Here is a 19,523-nt window from a genome sequence, read left to right on the forward strand (position 1 = left end):
TGCCACCCTTTGTTCAGGATAAATGTAAGAAATGATCCACAAATAATCCTATATGGAACAAGATAGCTAAAGAATAGATGCCACAAAGCAAAACACAGATGCAAGTCAAGGATTGAGTAGAAGATAAACCACATGGTCAAAGGAGTTTCCCTGGAGACTTATATGGCAAACGCAGGGGCCAGAGCATTGACTGGTGGAGCTGTGATGTCTGTGTGTGAGGCCTTGTCTACACTACAGGGGAAGATTGATCCAAGTTAAGCAACTTCAGCTACGTCAATAACGTAGCTGAAGTTGATGTACTTAGATCTACTTACCATGGGGTCCACACTACGCGATGTCGACAGGAGATGCTCTCCCGTTGACTCCCCTTGCGCTTCTTGTTCAGGTGGAGCACAGGAGTCGATGGGAGAGCGATCAATGGTCAATTTAGTGGGTCTAAACCCATCGATCGCGGCACGTCAAACCCCTGGTAAGTGTAGACAAGGCCTGAGAGAGAAGCAGCAGCACCACATAGAGGGACTCAGAGGAGTAAAGATGCTCCAGACTCAGCCAGAGAAGCACAGATAGCGTGACCCTGAGAAAAAAAAGCTGAGAGAGAGCTTTTGTGAAAGTGCTGGCTGCAAGAGGTTGGGAACTGTTAAAACCTGTCTCCTGTTGTTTGATTCCTATCGCATTCAGGGAAACAAGACTTTCTACATTTTCTGTAAACAAACATGTTTGAACAAAGGAAATTTGTGACTACATTATCAATTTCTCCTCCTAAAAGAAACAACCTACTAGCTCTTGAAAACGGCTTAACCAATAGGGTCAAAAAGGGGTAACAACTCCTTTGAAAAACACAGCTGTATATGGTTCATACCAAGAAAAACAACTAAAGCCAAACTCAATAGAGTTACACCAAGGATAATTTGCCCCCACTTTTTAATCACATCCAAAAAACGCAGCTACTTCCTTTAAGAACACAGGTCAAAATGGATTTTGTTGGGCTCCTAAGCACACAGAATTAGGAATAAATACTATGGGTCAGATTCTGATATCCTTACTTATGTTCAGTAATACCTCACTCCTTGAACAGCCCCAGTGATTACATTTAAACTCCACTTAAGGAGTAAGGTACTATTCAAGACAAGCAAGGATGGCAGAATCTGGCACTAGGTAATGCCAGCAATTTGATTTCCATCATGAAATCAATCCCTGTTTGAAACTCTAACTATGAAATGCACTATGAAAAGCTGCTCAGAATATTCATGGACAGCCAAACTTCCATGGGCACAGCAAAGCTGAAAATTTTGCCAATGCAGAAAATTTCATCTGAAATTGTGCACATCTTTAGAAGCTCCAGAAATTCAAAAATAGAAAATTGTGGGTGTGTTTACGTTTTGCATCAAATGTTTCACCCACCTACACTTGCAATGGCAGCAGTCAGAAATGCAATGCCAATTTCTCTATGCAGTATTTTCTAATGACATTGACCACTACAAACATTAGGATCATATTTCATTCATAACTGTAGATATGACACTAAAACAATACATTGCCACTGTCCTAATTCCAAGTGTGAATTAATTGTAGAACCATGCAAACCTCACTCACAAGCAGTTATTTCTCTCCATAACAATTAATCTGTTGAGATGGATTAATTTTCATTTTTAACTGAAATGCCATTGAATTATCCCCCAATCTGGTTAAGCACTTACAGAGGAAGTGGATTGTCCAAGTCTCATCCAAATGCTGAGCCTTTATTCCAGTCAATTTCTATTTGGACTGAGTTGGTTAGGCTCCTTGGTTACAATGGTGGGGTTTTGTTTGTTGGTTTGCTTGTTTATTTGAACTCTGCTGTTGAAAAGTGATATTCACCAACACAAACACACGACATCTTTTACATGCCCCTCCATTCTTTGGGAAATAGGGTGGGGAACATTCCCCTGACCCTGCAGAAAAGGGAACGGAGTCAGTGACAGATCTTCTCCCTAACCCCAGGGGCCTGAAGCACCCCCTTCACATGATAGCAGCAGGTATGGAAATATGCAAGCCAGAGACAGTGCAGGGCAGAACAGGGGAAAAGCTATGAAATCTGCTTCCCTAAACACTGCAGGATTTTTATGGAGATATCAGCATGATAGTTAATTCTGTAGTTTCTAACACCAATTAAAATGCTGCCTTGGGGTGGGAAAGGGAATCCCCCACTGGGAAGTAGTAGGCAAGCTTTCTCATAGCTTATCTGAAATCTGTGGAAATGAAGCTTGGTTTCACCATAGGTTTACCCCCTATGTGTCCATGTATCCCTCCTCATGGAAGGGAAAGTGTTTCAGATAGGTTTCAGAGTAGCAGCCGTGTTAGTCTGTATTCACAAAAAGAAAAGGAGTACTTGTGGAACCTTAGAGACTAACAATTTGTACTCCTTTTCTTTTCGTTTCAGATAGGTTCTTCCTGGTGTAAAAGCCAGAGTTCACAGATAACTTTTCTCTTCCAGAGACTTTTACTGCAGGAAGTGAGCATAGTGGCCAATATTATTTTGGAGTTGCTGTCATCACTCTATTACTATTCATGAGGGGGCATATTCTGTCACCTTACTAATGTTGAAGCTATAAGTGCTAAGACAAAATCTGACCCTAAATTAGAAAATTAACTTTTTCCATAATTTTTTCACTCATCTGCAGATGTTGAAATATAAAATACAAAGCCATGTTTTATATTAAGGTTCAGTTTATAAAAGATTCATAAATGAGTAACAGATGTTTTAATAAATGGTGAATCAATTGTTATAGATTGTTGTAGAGATCAATTTGCCAATAGGGCAATAAACATATAACCGTGGCTTATAATCTACAAAATGTCTTACTGCTGTATTCATAAACATGCTACTCATTTTTATAACATATTTACAATAGTATAAATCATTTATTAGTCCTTTATAAATGTCACTTTAATACAAATTGTGACCAATTATTATGTTGTTCCCCCTATTAATTTATTAATCTGTTTAGTACATATCACTGGCTGCAGGATAACTTATGAACATAACTTTATGGTATGGGTTGATTATATACATTATATAGCTAAATCTCTCCCTCTGTATCTATCTATATGTCTCTCTCTTGCACAAACACACACAAACAAAATAAATAAATACATAAATAAATGAATAGAATAGAATATATCAAGAAAAGTCACAAGTTACGGATAGGATCTGCAGCCTTGCCCATTAAGTTCAGTGAAATTTATAGTCTGAATACAGACTAACACGGCTGTTCCTCTGAAACCAGTGAAATTTCTGCAACTATAAGGACTGTAGGACTGAGCCCATTAGCTATCTCTTTGAACTGGCAGCATTGTAGTCTATGAAGCTATGCTTATTTAAACCAGCTGAGGATCTGGCCCAGATTTTTCATTTAACACTTCATTAAATCCTGTTAAAGTCACTGGGCATCTTGCACAAGAAATAAAGGATAAAATCCTTAGTGAAAAGCAAGATATGAACTTGTATAGATATAGTATTATTACCACTGCTGTACAAGAGTTTTTCAATATCATTTTTCTAGTCAATGAAACTATTCTCCTCTTGTTTCTCCTGGTGTATACTGGGCATTTGATTCCACTGAAGTCAATAATCAGTGAGATCAGAATCAGGCTTACTGGCTGTAATATATAAATAGAAAATACTTTTCTGTAATTTGGAGAGTAAGAACATTTTATCCATCAAAGAATGAATTAATTTTTAAATCAATGTTATGTTTTCCAAAGCAAAATATTGCCTTCAAGCACTGGCATAATAAAAGACAAAACATGTTCTAAATATGCATTTTTGTGCAATGAGAGAGGTTTATTTCAATCCATGTGGTTAACAAAAATAAATATTGAGTTAAACCATTCCAGAGCTAAAGATATATCAAAACACTTCTGATGTCTTCCTTTATCACCCTGATTTATGTTTCAAAAAGAAACAAAATGATGAATATCATGATTATTTCTGTTTCCTCTCTTTTTTTCCTCTCAAAAGCTGACAATGGCATTGAAGTCAAATTAAACATCTGTTTATAAAATAAACCAGAGTGCTGCTGACAGCTGCTGTGGAATGGCAAATGCTTTACAGCTGTCAGGGTCCTAAATTAACAATGATTTTCATTTACAAACAGAAAATGATAGCATCTCTCCCTCTTTGTCTTGTTACTGGTTACAATACAGAAAAATGAAGAATTAATAAAAGACACTGTCAGAAAGGGGCGGTTAGGGGAAGTGGGGGTGGAAGGGACTAACAATTTGAGCCTGTTTCCACAGCAGTAAATGTAGAACTACCTTTGATGGGAGCAGAATACAGCCTAAACCAAATTTCAGCACCTGATAATTTGGGGAACTTTCCATTCTCCTTATACATGATATTGTCTTTTCCCATTGCTTTCCTCATGGATATTTAAAAGTACAATCAAATATGTATTTTGAGGTATTGTTCATTTGTTAATTAAAAATTATTTAAGTCAAGTAATAAAAGTACCAAACATGGAATAAAGAAAACAGGTCCTTAACTTTCTTTATACTATTTAGTCTTTTAAGAACTGTAAACAACTTGAACAATGGTGTATCCTAGTCACAACTGCCAATTCTTCAAAGCTGGGTTCAAAACAGGCCAACAAATTGTTTACTTCAGAACTATTCTACAGAAATTTTCAGGTACTAAAATTAAAATATAAAATAAAATAATAAACCTGGAACAAACCTGGTTTTCATATGATTGGAATTCACTGTGAAATCCATAGATGAGTTTTTAAGTTCAGTGACCTTATGAATGTTCACATAGGTTTTCTGGAAGTGGAACTACTGGCCATAATGGAAAAGAACCCATGTGTCTTATGCTTCATATAACTTTTCCCAGTGAACATATTTTGAACTTGAATGCAGCACCAAAGAGTAGCCTCAAAATGTTACTGGATATCCACAGGCAGCAAAAAAGTTTGTATCCATATTAGAGAAAAAGTTAATAACCAAGACCAAATTTCATTCAGCTCGTCGACAAACACAGGTCTAATAGACTCAAGATTGATTTCAATTGCATTTGGGTTTCTAATCAGATGTTAGGCACACCTTTAATCTTGTTTTTGCAAGACACTAGAAACTGCAAAGACATTCAAAAGAAGAAATAATAGCAACAAGTCTTCTCATGAAGACAATAAAAATAAATGATAATTATCATCTTATATTTGCCTAATGCCTTCAGTCCCTATGCACTTTACAAATCATTTATCAAATTTTAAGGCATGGCTCCTTATTTTGCAGTGATGCAAGTATTTGTGTTAACTAATCAGCACAATAATCTATGCAAATAAATATTTGTATGTATTGTGACAAAGTTCTTCCTCTACCTTGGTGGGTCCTGCGCTTATTGGCTGATTTTGCTCACCTCAGAGATTCACAGTAGCCCTCAGTGTGGCCACTTTCATGGCTCAAATCTGCCGTTCACTCAGATAACCTCATCACTGGCCAACATGGGAAAAAGGAAAGAGAACAATCCCCACAGTCTCTGCTAGTTCACCTAGTGGGTCAGGGGACAGGCCAGAGACCTTCCCCTCTGGTGGGACCCACAGTCCAAGTCAACTCCTCCTGTATCCAATAGGGAGTTGGGGGGCTGGGGAGCACCCAGGCCCATCCTCTACTCTGGGTTCCAACCCAGGGCCCTTTGGATCACAGCTGTCTATAGTTTAAAACCTGTGTGACAGCTACAACTTTCTGGGCTACTTCCCCATGGCCTCCTCCCAACACCTTCTGTATCCTCACCACAGGACCTTCCTCCTTATGCCAGATAGCGTTTGTACTCCTCAGTCCTCCAGCAGCACACCCTCTCTCAGCTCCTTGCGCACACCTCACTAACTGGAGTGAAAACCTCTTTAAAACAGGTGTCCTGATTAGCCTTAATTAATTCCAGCAGCTTCCCAATTGGCTACAGGTGTCCTAATTAGCCTGCCTGCCTTAATTAGTTCTAGAAAGTTCCTGAGTGTTCTGGAATAGTCCCTGTTATTTTACCCAGGGAAAAGGGACCTGCTTAACCTGGAACTAATGTATCTACCTTCGACCACTCTTTTGTAGCCATCTGGCCTGACCCTGTCACAGTACGTATGTATGCATGCAGGTATCAGGAAGTCAATTTTGAAAAAATATGTTTAATATAAATTAGGGCTGTCTCAGTTAACTCACATGATTCACTCAAAAAATTAATCGTGATTTAAAAACTTAATAGAGGTTAATCACAGTTTTAATTGCACTGTTAAACAATAGAATACCAATTGCAATATACTAAACATTTTTGGATTTTTTTCTACATTTTTTAATATATTGATTTCAATTACAACACAGAATACAAAGTTCCAGTGCTCACTGTATATTATTATTTTTATTACAAATATTTGCACTGTAAAAATGGCAAACAGAAGAAACTGTATTTTTCAATTCACCTCATACAAGTACTGTAGTGCAGACTCTTTATCATGTAAGTGCAACTTACAAATGTAGATTTTTTTGTTTCACAGCTGCACTAAAACTTTAGAGCCTACTAGTCCACTCAGTCCTACTTCTTGTTCAGCCAATTGCTAAGACAAACAAGTTTGTTTACATTTATGGGAGATAATGCTGCCTGCTTCTCATTTACAATGCCATCTGAAAGTGAGAACAGGCATTCACCTGGCATTTTTGTAGCCAGCATTGCAAGATATTTACATGCCAGTTATGCTAAACATTCATATTCACCTTCATGCTTCAGCCACCATTCCAGAGGACATGCTTTCATGCTGATGATGCTCACTAAAGAAAATGCATTAATTAAATTTTAGATTGAACTCCATGGTGGAGAATTGTATGTCCGCTGCTCTATTTTACCCACATTCTGCCATATATTTCATGATATAGCATTTTCGGATGATGACTCAACACATGTTGTTCATTTAAAGAACACTTTCACTGCAGATCTGACAAAACACAAAGAAGATACCAATGTGAGATTTCTAAAGATAGCTACAGCACTCGACCCAAGATTTAAGAATGTGAAGTTCCTTCCAAAGTCTGAGAGGGACGGGGTGTGCAGCTTGCTTTTCAGAAGACTTAAAAGAGCAATACTCCAGTGCGGAAACTACAGAACCCAAACAGCCAAAAACAGAAAATCAACCTTCTGCTGGTGGCATCTGACTCAGATGATGAAAATGAACATGTGTCGGTCTGCTCTTCTTTGGAACGTTATTGAGCAGAACCCGTTATCTGCATGGACACATGTCCTCTGGAACGGTGGTTGACGCATGAAGGGACATATGAATCTTTAGTGGATCTAGCACATAAATATCTTGCTATGCCAGCTACAACGCCCTGCAAAAGCCTGTTCTCACTTTCAGGATATATTGTAAACAAGAAGCGGGCAGCATTATCTCCTGCAAATGTAACTGAAATCAATATATTTGAAAATGTTGAAAATATGTTCAACTATTTAAGTAAGTGGTATTCTATTATTGTTTAACAGTGTGAATAATTGCCAGCTCTAATATAAATTGAAACAAAGCATTTCAGTTCCATTTCAACCTCATCAGAATGGAATGTTTCAATTGTTCAAGTTACTTTTTGTTTTGAAATTCACATGTAATGTTATAAACAAATATACAAATTAAATTCATATAAAATAAAAATACATAAAGTAAAATTTAAAAAGTCAAAGTGGAAATTAAACTTTTAAATTTTATCTAAATGAAACATTTCAATTGACCCAAAATTATTTTCTTCAATTTCATTTTCCAGGATGTTTTAAAATCCAAGATTTTGTTCTAATTTGGAACAGAAACAAATTTGGAAATTGTGGAATTTCCCTTGAAAGATAAGTTCCAGTTCCCAACTAGCTCTAGTCATTCCTACTCTCTTTCCAGGAGGGCAAGTTTAGGGGCCCAGTGTGAATGAACATAGCTAGATTTGGTTTTGTTTTGTTTTTTGATTAAACACCTAAGTTCAGATTCACTAGTATGCTACAGCTGCTCTGCACCTCTGCAAGTATGAACCTAGTTTACAGTAGCTAGCCAGTTAAGCCAGATTTGCAGCTGTTTAGTTTCACTATAGCAGCACAAAGCAACCAGAGCATACAAGCCCTTAATATCTGATGATTAAAATATTCATCCTAAAACATCAGATTAGTGTGTGTCACCATAAGAAAGTATATTTATTAGACATGTACTCCAACTGTCCTGGGCTCCATTAAGTTTAAGAAATTATACTAAAAGCTTGTCTACACATGGTGCTTTAGTCCACACCACAGGGGTGTAAATTTCTTTGTCCACATGAGCTGGCCCTGTAGGGACCTGATGGAGCACACGAAAGGTCCCCTAGTGTGCAATAACGTAGCACTGTTTGAAATGGGACTACATTAAGGTTCTCTAGTGAGCATTAATGTTATACTGTTTGAAACAGAACTACATTAATGCATAGTAGGGAACTTTTAGTGCATGCCAGCAGGGTCCAGATGGGCCAGTTAGCGCACAACATGCTAATGCAGACTCAAATTTATACCCGTCTGGTGTGAACTAAAGCATCATGTAGATAAGCCTTAAGTCTAGTAAGAAAGTGGAACTTTTCAGATTTTGTTTTAAATGTAAGTGGTCTACAAGGCATGGGGAAAGAGACTGTACTTATTTCCATGGAAATAAACATTTTATATAATGTAATGTTAAACATGTTATTAATACAGCAACTATATAAGTAAAAATATATGGTCTCAATCACTCATTGCTTATTCAGGTAAAATCCTTTTTGGCAGTTTTGTGTCAGGAATAAGGAATAGGGCCACAGGTTGCAATCACAAAACAAATTCTGTATTTGATGATCCCCTTGTTTGTCATACAATAAGAAATAAAAAATATGAAAAAGGACATGTTAAAGTATTTTAGTCTTTAGGCTAATCAAATAATATAATTTAATATACTCCTTTCTTCTGTAGACTCACAGCACTATACAAAGAAAGATAAGCGTCACAATCTCTATTTTACTGCTGGGGAGACTGAGGCACTGAGAGGTGAAATGACTTGCCCAAGGTTACACAGCATGTCAATGGCAGGTATGGGAATAGACCCAAAGTATCCTGACTTCCAGTCAAGATCCCTAGCCAGCGGACCACACTGACTCCTTAAAAGCTCTATTTAAGGGAAAGAAAGGTGATGATTTGTTGCCCAGTGGTCAGGGTTTAGGTCCTTTGAACTGCAGGGTGGGAGAGGTTGATAGGGAAGACTGGGCCCTCCCACTCCACCAGGCTCCGGCCCACGGCCTGTGAGGGCTATCAAAGGTCTGACATTCAACAGTGCCGTAAGGCTGCCCTCCCTGGGCCACTTCCTACCACCCCATTATTGTCCAAAGTTCGCAGCCTGTGGCAAGGAGGTGTGAAGTGGGGTCAGCTCACTGCTGGGTGCCTTTTCATGGCTGTGCTTGGTGTGGCAGGTCCCTCATTCTCTCTCTCAGGGTCGTGGCTGCCTCCTCCTGTTACTTGGATCTTTGGCCTGATCAGTTCCAAGTCTCTCCCCTGCTGGGGTAGTCCATAACACACAAGGGGAATTAACACAAACAAACAGAGTTTATGGTGGGGGGGGAATGCCTCCCTCTCAGGGTGTATCTGAAGCAAGTTCTCCCTTCCCTCAGGGAGGGAGCTTCAGGTAGTTATTGTTGGAAGAGATCCTGCCTTCCTTCAGGGGCTGTGAATTGCTGGTGTGCCCTCTTTTCTGGACTGCCACCAAGGGAGCTATTCTGCTCCCTTTTAATTTCTCCCCCAGCCTGTGCATCTCTTGCAGGTGTGGCAACGGGAGACTGGCTGAACTCAGAACAACCCCTTAATCCCTTGGTGGCCAGCGTGGGGTTTGCATACCTCATCACAACTACATCATGAGTTCTGGATGCTGGGAAAAGATTTGATTGGACAGATATCAAGAGAATTTCATTGTGTGCCCATGGATATGACCCCAACCCATTGGAAATGGATAGTTTCATTGAGATTTTCAGGTTCCTTTTGAACTCTATCTTAGATTTTCCAACAGCATGGGAATAGCAGAATGGGATGCAAACCCAAACAAAATAAAATTGTGTATGAAACTCATGGTAATCAAACCCCCTGGCGTTCACACACTTTTAGTTTAATATCATTCACTTTCAGAGATATGGGGGCTGGGAGAAAGAGGGACAGCACACAGGAAAGGAAGCCACACCTTCCACGGAGACTGAATATTGTATCGCAAGTGCAGATACATGTTTTGAATCCTGAAGTTGTTCCTGAAATCTGCAGTATATTTTGCTACCAGCTCAGCCAGCGCACCAGACACGCCATTTCCCAATGAAGAAATTTTTTTAAAATGTGTACAGTGATGTGCTAAATCTGCCAGAGTTCTTATTTGGGAGAGTCCTTTCAAGTTGCTCAGCCCTCTGGTGGCCACTTACATCCAGAAAAAGGGGAGTTAATAAATCATGAGAAAGATTATTTATGCAGAAAAACAATAAATTCCACACACTGTCTCAAAAAGATTAAAATATTCCCCTAGACATGGTTCAAAAAATTTCCCCATGAACAATCCGTGAAGAGGCCTTGATGAAGATATTTGATATGTTACAGGAAATAAGAGAAGGAATAGCTATCTTGGATTTCCATTTGTTGGTTGGTTAACTATCGTTTGGATGGCAGAAGGTGAGCACCTAGTAAATAAAATCTTGTAAATGTTTAGTTTATCATACAAAGCACATATCATAATTGTCTGACATCCCAGTTATGGGATCCCATCAGAGCACTGCTTAAGATTTCCTTTCTAAATGGTAAATTAAATATACAATATATCTGTCCCTGGCCAATATTTATTAAATAATCTGTTGCATTCAGACTCAGTCAAACTCAAATGCAAAAAGAGGAAAATGTAATTAGCATCTTGCAACATTCCAAAGCATCTCTTGCATTTGCCTCTTCATCAGATTTACATGACTTGATAAACTTGAGTGACTTAGATAGTAACAAGATTTTGCATAATTCCTGCACTATTTGCAAACACATATTTATACAACAGTTTCCCCACTATTAAATTTTAATGCATACCAAGGCTTTACTCCATTATTTTATATTATATCCTTCTATTGTATACACTTTCACTTAATATTTTCCTTTTTTCAGATTTAAATCTTAAGCTGCCCACATTTCAAATCACACTTAAATGAGACACTTTATCCCCCACAATATACTTTATCATTCAACTTCAAAAACCTAAGGCTAAAAGTGGTTTAAGACAGTCTGTCCTCCAGCATAGCTAAGAAATGCACCTATAGTTGGCTCTGTCTACACTACAAAGTTCCTACATGATGTAAATTACATTGGTTTACACCGACTTTTCTATGTTGCTCGAGCACACGTACACTTGGCTGCTTGTGTCAATGCTGTGCATACACACCACAAGTGCTTGCATCAATAGAAAATGCAGTGCACCACAGGTAGGCATCCCAGTGCACCCTGCGCAGCCAACCAGCACAATGCCTTGTGGGGCATTTTCTCAGTGCTTTGTGGGATACCAGAAATTTTCCCAGGGATTTCTGAGAACTAGGGGTCAAGTTCCCATAATGCCACTTTCTCTATCCCATAATGATCATTCCATCCCATAATTTACAAATGCCCACAGTCCCTTTTGTGTCACTTGTTGGTTTCCACCATCTCTCCGGCAGAACCCAGAGTTCAGCACAATTCTAATGACCAATGCTAATATAGGATGCACAGTTTGTCAGTATCTGCAGAACTTCAGCGACTACCACTGCAGCTGGTGGTTCAATGAGGAAGAAGAGACGTTTGACAACAATGAATAGAAATAGAGGCTGATGGACACAGTGAATAAAAATGTCAGGTTGCTGTTGGCATTCACAGAGCAATTCTACACAGTAGATCAGTGCTTCAGGGCCCAGGAAACAAGCACTCATTGGTGGGATTACATCATAAAGCAGGTTTGGGAGGATTAACTGTGGCTGCAGAATTTTTAGATGCGAGAGGCCATATTTCTGGATCTGTGTGCTGAATTCACCCCAGCCCTCTTGCACTGGGACACCACAATGACAGCTACATTGATAGTGGAGATTTTTTTTCCTTATCGTATGGCAAGAGAGGTGATTAGCAACATTTAAATAACCAAGTCCAAGTCTGAAAGCTTCTCCACTTCTGTGTAATGATACATATTTCCCCAAGACTCTCTTATCCATTTTTAAGATGTTCCACCTGTTGTAGGGACAGATCATTGCTGCTCACATGCTCTTGCTCACCCACAGATCCCAGAAAAGGTTTCAATGAGTCCACCATGTGAACAGACATGTCTGTGAGAGCATAGGCCATGAACAAGCAAAGCACTTAAGTATAGGTTTAAACTTTAAGCATGCACTTAAATCTGATTTCAATGGGACCTAAGCATGTGCTTAAGTACTTTGCTGCATTAGTTAGTATTGTATAGGTACCCAGGCAGTGTAGCCATGCTCAATAGACTGATGGGTATGTATTTCAATGTGGAGTCTGGGAGAATTCAAGAGACTTATTGTAAACTGAGGCAAATAGAGACCAAACCTTCAGGTTTCTGTGCTGCAACAACTCTGTGGGAGTGAGGAATCTGCCTGAAGTGTTCTGTACCAATTATGGTTATGAGATATCAGATGTAAAATAACCTGGTAATGTTAGCCTTTTATGCAAATAGTTGTGTGACAAAGCAAGGTAGTATGGGGTGTGCGTGTGGGGAGGCAAATGTAAACTAATGCTACCTACACACTGCCCTTGAAGTTATGCATCAAGCTAACTAGTACTCATGCCAAAACATTTCTACTTCCCATGCTGCACTTGGAACCTTCACTTTCCCATTTTTCCCCTACCACTTTTGGCTTTTCAGCCAAACAGGTAATAGGTACAGTGCCTGAAAAGGTTTAAGGGGACTGCTGGTCAATTATGGGCCTCAGGAAAATAAAACTTAGTGTTAAGAACAACATCAGACCAAATTCTATTCCCAGTTACACTGGTGAAATTCCAAAGCAACTTCATTAAGTCTGTAGTGTTACTCTGGATTTAGGCTGGCATAATGATAGCAGAAGTTGGCCCATAATAAGGAAAAAAATTTTGTAGATTAGCTTCATTTAACAAACTGGTAACTACCTTTTCTCCTTAAGGCATGATTCTCTTTACATTTATACCAGTGTAAGTTGAAGCCAATGGATCATTATATGATGTAAGAGAATCAGGCCCTCTCTGTTCAAAACTGGCTCAAAACCACCAGCCCCAGTTGAAACACATCTTACCAGCAAATTATCAGGATAGCGTCCTCCCCCCAGATATACGTTAGTAGTACAATTGAGTTGCACTCTTGCACATACAGAAAGAAGAGGGGAGGAAGAAGGATGAAATGAAGAACACTAACACTGTTTGGCCATCCCTAATTATAATATCTATTTTAAACTATGTAATTTTTATGGTCTCATTGAAGGTCTCATGATTGCCAAAATAGTTGAGAAAATGTTGCCCAGCATTTGTATGGATTTCTATGGGAGCATGGGGAGGTGATTGTAAAGGAGGCTTACTGTAAACACTATAATTTAGATGAGCTCCAAATGGAAAAATGTAAATGGTGTTAAGTTTATGCCAAAAAGCACAACAGTAATTGCTATGTATAGTACTACTGAGCACTGAATTTCAGTGCAAATGAAAGCCACATTATAATGTTAATCACTGGCTCTAACAAATCACAATAAAAGGTAGCTGTTTTTTTCTAAGGTGTTTCGTTCTTCTTTTGAACTGAACTCAGAAGTACAACAGTCCATTTATCTTTTGCATCTATAAGCAACCAGTTCAGGGAAGACTGTATTTTCTACAGAAGTTTTATTGAAAGACAGATAATAATCAAATAGTGTTTTATTTACATTCACCAAAATGTGTATCTAAAAATGTCCCCTCCACCTGACCTTCAGTTATTCCACCAGGGCTTTGATCTTGTCAGATACTGCAAGCTTAGCAGTTTGGAAATGGTTCGGTATTTGGATGAGTAGTCTACATGCTGTAGAAATTAGAGACCTACCTACTAAATCATCCACACTTTCTCCCTAGTCATTACTGAATTAATATCTCAGAATTCTAATCAGAGACACTCTGTTTGTTGTTGGTGAGCTGACTTTTAGAAGCTATGTAAAACCAAGTTCCTCCTTACAACCTGTGGTCATGAAAGATCCCACCATAATTATTGTAAGAGCAGGGTCTTAAATTATGACGTTCTGGATACATTCCAACTGAATTAATACTAATAATTATTATTTGTATTATGGTAGTATCTAATTGCCCTATTGTGGTAGGCACTATGCATACATATGTTGGAATGATCCTTGCTTACAATCAAATAATAAGACAGACAAACCTCAGGTGGATACAGCAAAGATGCAGGTAACACAGAGACAGTTATGATTAGTATAATAAGCAGCAGTCACAGCACTCCAGCTGCCCAACCCTTGTTAAAAGTTTTGTAGGAATCGTGACATTTATGGGTGTTAAGAATTAAATTTGGCCTAGCTAAATGTTTCCTGTAGCTTTTACTGCATTAAACATTTTTCACTTCCTGTTTCAGACACCAAGAGACAATGGGTGATGCTTCAGGGTCAAATGCCTACAATGTGCTGATAATACAGAGCAATATAACTCATTCTCATCAGAACAAAACACCACCATCAACTAGTTACCCCAATGTCTGGAAGAAATACACACCTTGAGGAATAAGAAGGGCTCAAATACAATCAAAGTAAGATGAAGGTGATGCTGGTGGACAAGGGGAATCATCTCTCTTTAAACAGTGCATTGACACTGAACGAATCTTCTTGGAAATGCTGATGGGACCCTTATAACACCATTACATTCTACACCAGAGGTGGGCAAACTATGGCCCGCAGGCCACATCCGGCCTGCGGGACCATCCAGCCCAGCCCCCGAGCTCCTGGATGGGGAGGTTAGCCCCCTGCCCCTCCCCTGCTGTTCCCCGTCCCCCGCAGCCACGCCGCCGCGTGAGCAGCACTCTGGGCGGCGGGGCTGCGTGCTCCTGCAGGGCAGCGCATCTGGCTCCGGCCGGGCAGCATGACTGCCAGACATGCTGCTCTGAGTGGCAGGTAAGGGGATCGGGGGGTTGGTTAAGGGGCAGGGGGTCCCGGGGGGGGGGCAGTCAGGGGACAGGGAGCGGTTGGATGAGGGGGAGGTTTGGGGGGGTCAGGGGACAGGGAGCAGGGGGGTTGGATAAGCGTGGGAGTCCTGGGGGGCCTGTCAGGGGGTGGGGGGTATGGATAGGGGTTGGGGTGATCAGGGAACAAGGAGCAGGGGGGATTGGATGGGTTGGGGGTTCTGACGGGGGCATTCAGGGGGCAGGAAGTGGGAGGGATTGGATAGGGGGCAGGGGCCAGGTGGTTTGGGGATGCACAGCCTTCCCTACCTGGCCCTCCATACAGTTTTGCAACCCCGATGTGGCCCTCGGGCCAAAAAGTTTGCCCACCCCTGTTCTACACCATTCTTAAATTAGCTTGCAACACAGTGGACAGCATGTGGCAACGTTTTGTTGTGACTTTAAATCAGGAAACAAAACAAATTCCTGTCAAAAACATCCGGTTGCTGATATAACACAGTGCTTTTCTGAGCGATATTGATTAATTTGAGAAAATGCAGGTACCATAGTGCAGCCTGATTGACGTGCTTGGCTAAAATTTAAGGATTTACCAGCATTTCAATCATGCCTCCAATATTATGCACATAATTTCCTCAAAAAATGTTTACAAGACTAACTGCCTGATTTGTGGGTGAAGTCTTCTAAAAGCTACGCTTCTAAATTGGTGTAACTGGGGACACATAGCTGTGCCCGGAATATTGAGTCTGGTTTTTTTACAAATGTAGGCCAAATAGTTGCAAGAGAATTTTGTGCAGGTTAAACTACTGCTGACTCATGTGTATAAAAACAGGCATCAATGTATTGTAAATCATATTAGACTTATTGTAAATGGAACCTGGTTTTACTTGTAACTTGGATCCATGTGAAAGTACTTACTTCAGAATTACACAGCCTGTACCAACAGGAGGCGCTGTCCAGAAAACGTGAATGCGTGTCCGTCTTCTTGGAGTACTCTCAGTAACAGCAACAGGACAATTACTCATGAATTGTGTTTCTTCTTCATCTATAATCTGAAGAAATATAAAGATGCTTTCTATAATAAATGTGCTTAGGAAGTGTTTTATGTCAGTTTGTGTTTCCTTTAACTGGAATTACCTGTAACTATATTTTTATAGATCACCAGTCTTTCGCAGATAGGGTTGTAACAGTCAATTAATCCATTAAAATAAACAAAATGAAACCAGAACTAACAAAGAAATGTTCTCAAGTTATGGGAAGTTGCTCATTTCTGACTATGGCTGTAAATCAACCATATCGGGACAGAGTTCCCAAACTTTTTGCCAGCTTGACCCTATGTTAATGAATTATTTCCTCTCAGAACACCAGACAGCAAGGAAAATAACATTTTGAAGAGCAAAATAGCATCCTCCACACAGCATGACCTCACACACACCATACACATGAGTACACGCTGTGTGGGGGACACTGTTTTGTTCTACAAAATGGCATCCTTTATGGATTATGCCTCACACACACACACACAGTCCATGAGAAATCATGTGGTGTGGAGCAAAATGGCCTCCTCTGAACACTAGGGGTCGCCACAACCCCATCTGCTGGTGGCACAATCCCATTTGGGGTTCTGACCCACAGTTTGGGAACTGCTGATGTAAGATTAAGTTGGCCTTGATAATTGCAACTTCACATAAATGTTTACAGACAGAACGATAACAAAATTTACGTCATTTCCACTATTAGTGTTGTAGCAACTGGAGTTAGTAGAGAAAACATGTTACAGTGGGCAGTTTCTCATCAAACATCTGTGTAAATCCTACTATACTCAAGGTGTTATGCCCAACACGACCAGTAAGTTGTGAATCATACTTTCATCTGTGACATAGCTTCATTCCAGATTCCAGTATGTGAAATAATATGCATAAATTAATGCTGTATAGGGTTGGTTACTGGTAAACGTAAGAGAAGTGAAGTGAAGAAATAATATAATGTGACCATATTTATGAGCCAGTTGTGATAGTAAGCTGATCCTCTGCAGGAACAGGAGCTGTGAAACAGAGTTTGAATTAGAATTTGCAAGACTCTGGTTTTGGCACCTGTGCAAATATTTTTTTACAATTTCCTCTAGTATTTGTATTCTATGGGTTTCAGTTGGAGTCTGATTTTTGAACAAGCACAAACTCTCAAAGACAATTCAGTTAAAACTGCCAAGTTTTGTTTGGAACCACACAATGCTGTGATTTTGAGAGGCTGAGCTTCAAAATCAGAAAATGGCTTGCCTTGACTTGGCCTGGCCAAGGGTGACTCCAAACTGGGTCCAGTTTACATCAGTGAGTTGCAAATCTTACGCAACCATTCAACAAATCTTTTCTGAATTTCAGGATTGTAACTGGGCACATTTTTTGTGGCTGCAGGTTTTAATTGCTAACTTTTTGCTCAACTCTATTCACCATTGTATACATTCTGCAATTAATGTTGCTTTAACTGATGTTCTGGTACAACGGAGAGCATTTCACATACTGTAGAAAAGGGAATATCTGTAGTTTGACCAGATTTTCATTCAGAGGACAGGTGAGGTCTATACTAAAACAACTGGCACCCTTGTTGGCAATCTCAAAAGAGTGGGCAAACATTGGGCATAGAGCTAGAACTCCTTTCATTTTAGGTCAGGGTGGAGGTGCATTGGCACAAGCCAGTGTGGACAACCCTCTGTTCTTCTTAGTCTATAGATGAACAGATGATTGTGGATTCTAGGGCCATTACTCTTGCCTCTTTTATGAAATCTAAGAAAATAACCAAAAATAAAAAAAATGAATATATAAATTCAAGGAATGTATGTGGATACAATTGTTTTTTATTAACGATATCTAATACCCATATATTTTGTCCATCACATTTATTGATTTGTCTCACACCCGTTATGAAACACATATCACTGCCAAACGATCCCACTAGATGTGAATTTTGTAAATTGTTAACATGAAATGTTGAGAATATGAACTGCTGTGAACAAACATAGGTCAGGCACTATACTGGTTTTTTTCCCCACTTCTATTTGACATGATCTAATGGTCTAAGCACCAAATGGCACCCGAAGTCCTAAACTGGAATCTTGGTTTGACACAGAGTTGTACTTATCCTATCTGCCTCAAATTCCCCATCTGCAAAATGGGGGAAATAATATTTATCAGCCTTCCTCTCAAATGTTCTGAGGGTTAACTGCTCAGCGACTGATTGGGATTCCCTTACTTATGTTGCATAGTACAGGCATGGCCACTCATAATCCTCTTCTGCCTCACTTTCCTCCTTCAAGAGGAGTCCCCTCAGCCTTCCCCACATGGGTCAGTGTTGGTAATGTGGCTTGGCCCCTTGGCCAACTAACTAAACAAATTTAACCCCTTCCAGAGTAACAAAAGTCCAAACAAAGCCAACTCGCAACAAACAAAAGATGCTTCCTCTTGGGCTACTCTTCAGACATCCTTCACGGCTACCTTTAAGTCTTTTTCTCCTCTGAGATAAAGGGCTGACTCCTAAACTGTTTTCCCTGGAGTCTTTCTTACTGTCTACCACTCACTGGAGTTCCCGGCTTCCTGCAGATCCTACCTCAGAGCTTCCCGCAGGAGCTTAATCTGTTTCCTGTTGTTCTTCCCTTTGAGTTCTCTTACCCCTTTTTATGAGACTCAGGTGTTCACCATCAGGCTGGGAAGCAGCTAATTATGGCATAGGCAAGGCTTGCTCCATTTTCCATTAAAGGGGGTGAGTCATTCTGTGATAGTACTTTACTCTGTAAACAGTCCCATGTATTTCAACGGGAATTTTGATTGAGTGAAGAATGTGAAATTTAGCCCAGGCTGCATAACTGGGGACAGATCAGGACCAGAATTATTAAGCTTTTCATAGTACAGGGATTTTCTTCACACCACTGTAAGATATTAATATCATTATTTTCTCTCATGTTAGCCCACAGTGGTATTTCTTAGCAAATGGACTTCATTTTCAACTTATTTCATTAAATTTTACATTTTAGCTTGTCTCCCATTACATTGTGTTTTAAAACCCAGAGAGTGTGGGAGAATAAAGACAGGGAAAGAAGAGGAATTGGATTAGTTTTGCCGAAGGGTTATGTCTTAAGTTATGGCTCTGAGAAAATGAAGTAATACAGTGCCTGCTTGGCTAAATAGGTCTGATCATCTAGAACATGTCATTCTACACTCCATGGTGATTTATATACCTATCAACATTATTATGTTTCAGAGGGAAAGAATATCAATCACAGATACTTGAAGCAACAACACTTGTTTAAATTTACTTCCTTACAGTCATACTGTGAAATATATTCTATTTTTGTTTTGTTTTGTTTCTGGTGTCTGCTTTTCATTTTAT

The 19,523-nt window shown here is 39.6% G+C and overlaps 1 protein-coding gene across 1 annotated transcript in view; it reads right to left on the minus strand.

Moving 5' to 3' along the window:
- SPON1 (spondin 1) overlaps positions 1-19,523 on the minus strand; it is a 316,619-nt gene that overhangs the window by 251,716 nt on the left and 45,380 nt on the right. The window contains exon 3 of the mRNA XM_073347696.1: positions 16,062-16,195. Within this exon, the coding sequence (XP_073203797.1) occupies positions 16,062-16,195 (134 nt within the window). The remainder of the gene's footprint in view (positions 1-16,061; positions 16,196-19,523) is intronic.

This window comes from Lepidochelys kempii, chromosome 6 (assembly GCF_965140285.1).
Source record: "Lepidochelys kempii isolate rLepKem1 chromosome 6, rLepKem1.hap1, whole genome shotgun sequence".
NCBI classification, from domain to species: domain Eukaryota; kingdom Metazoa; phylum Chordata; order Testudines; family Cheloniidae; genus Lepidochelys; species Lepidochelys kempii.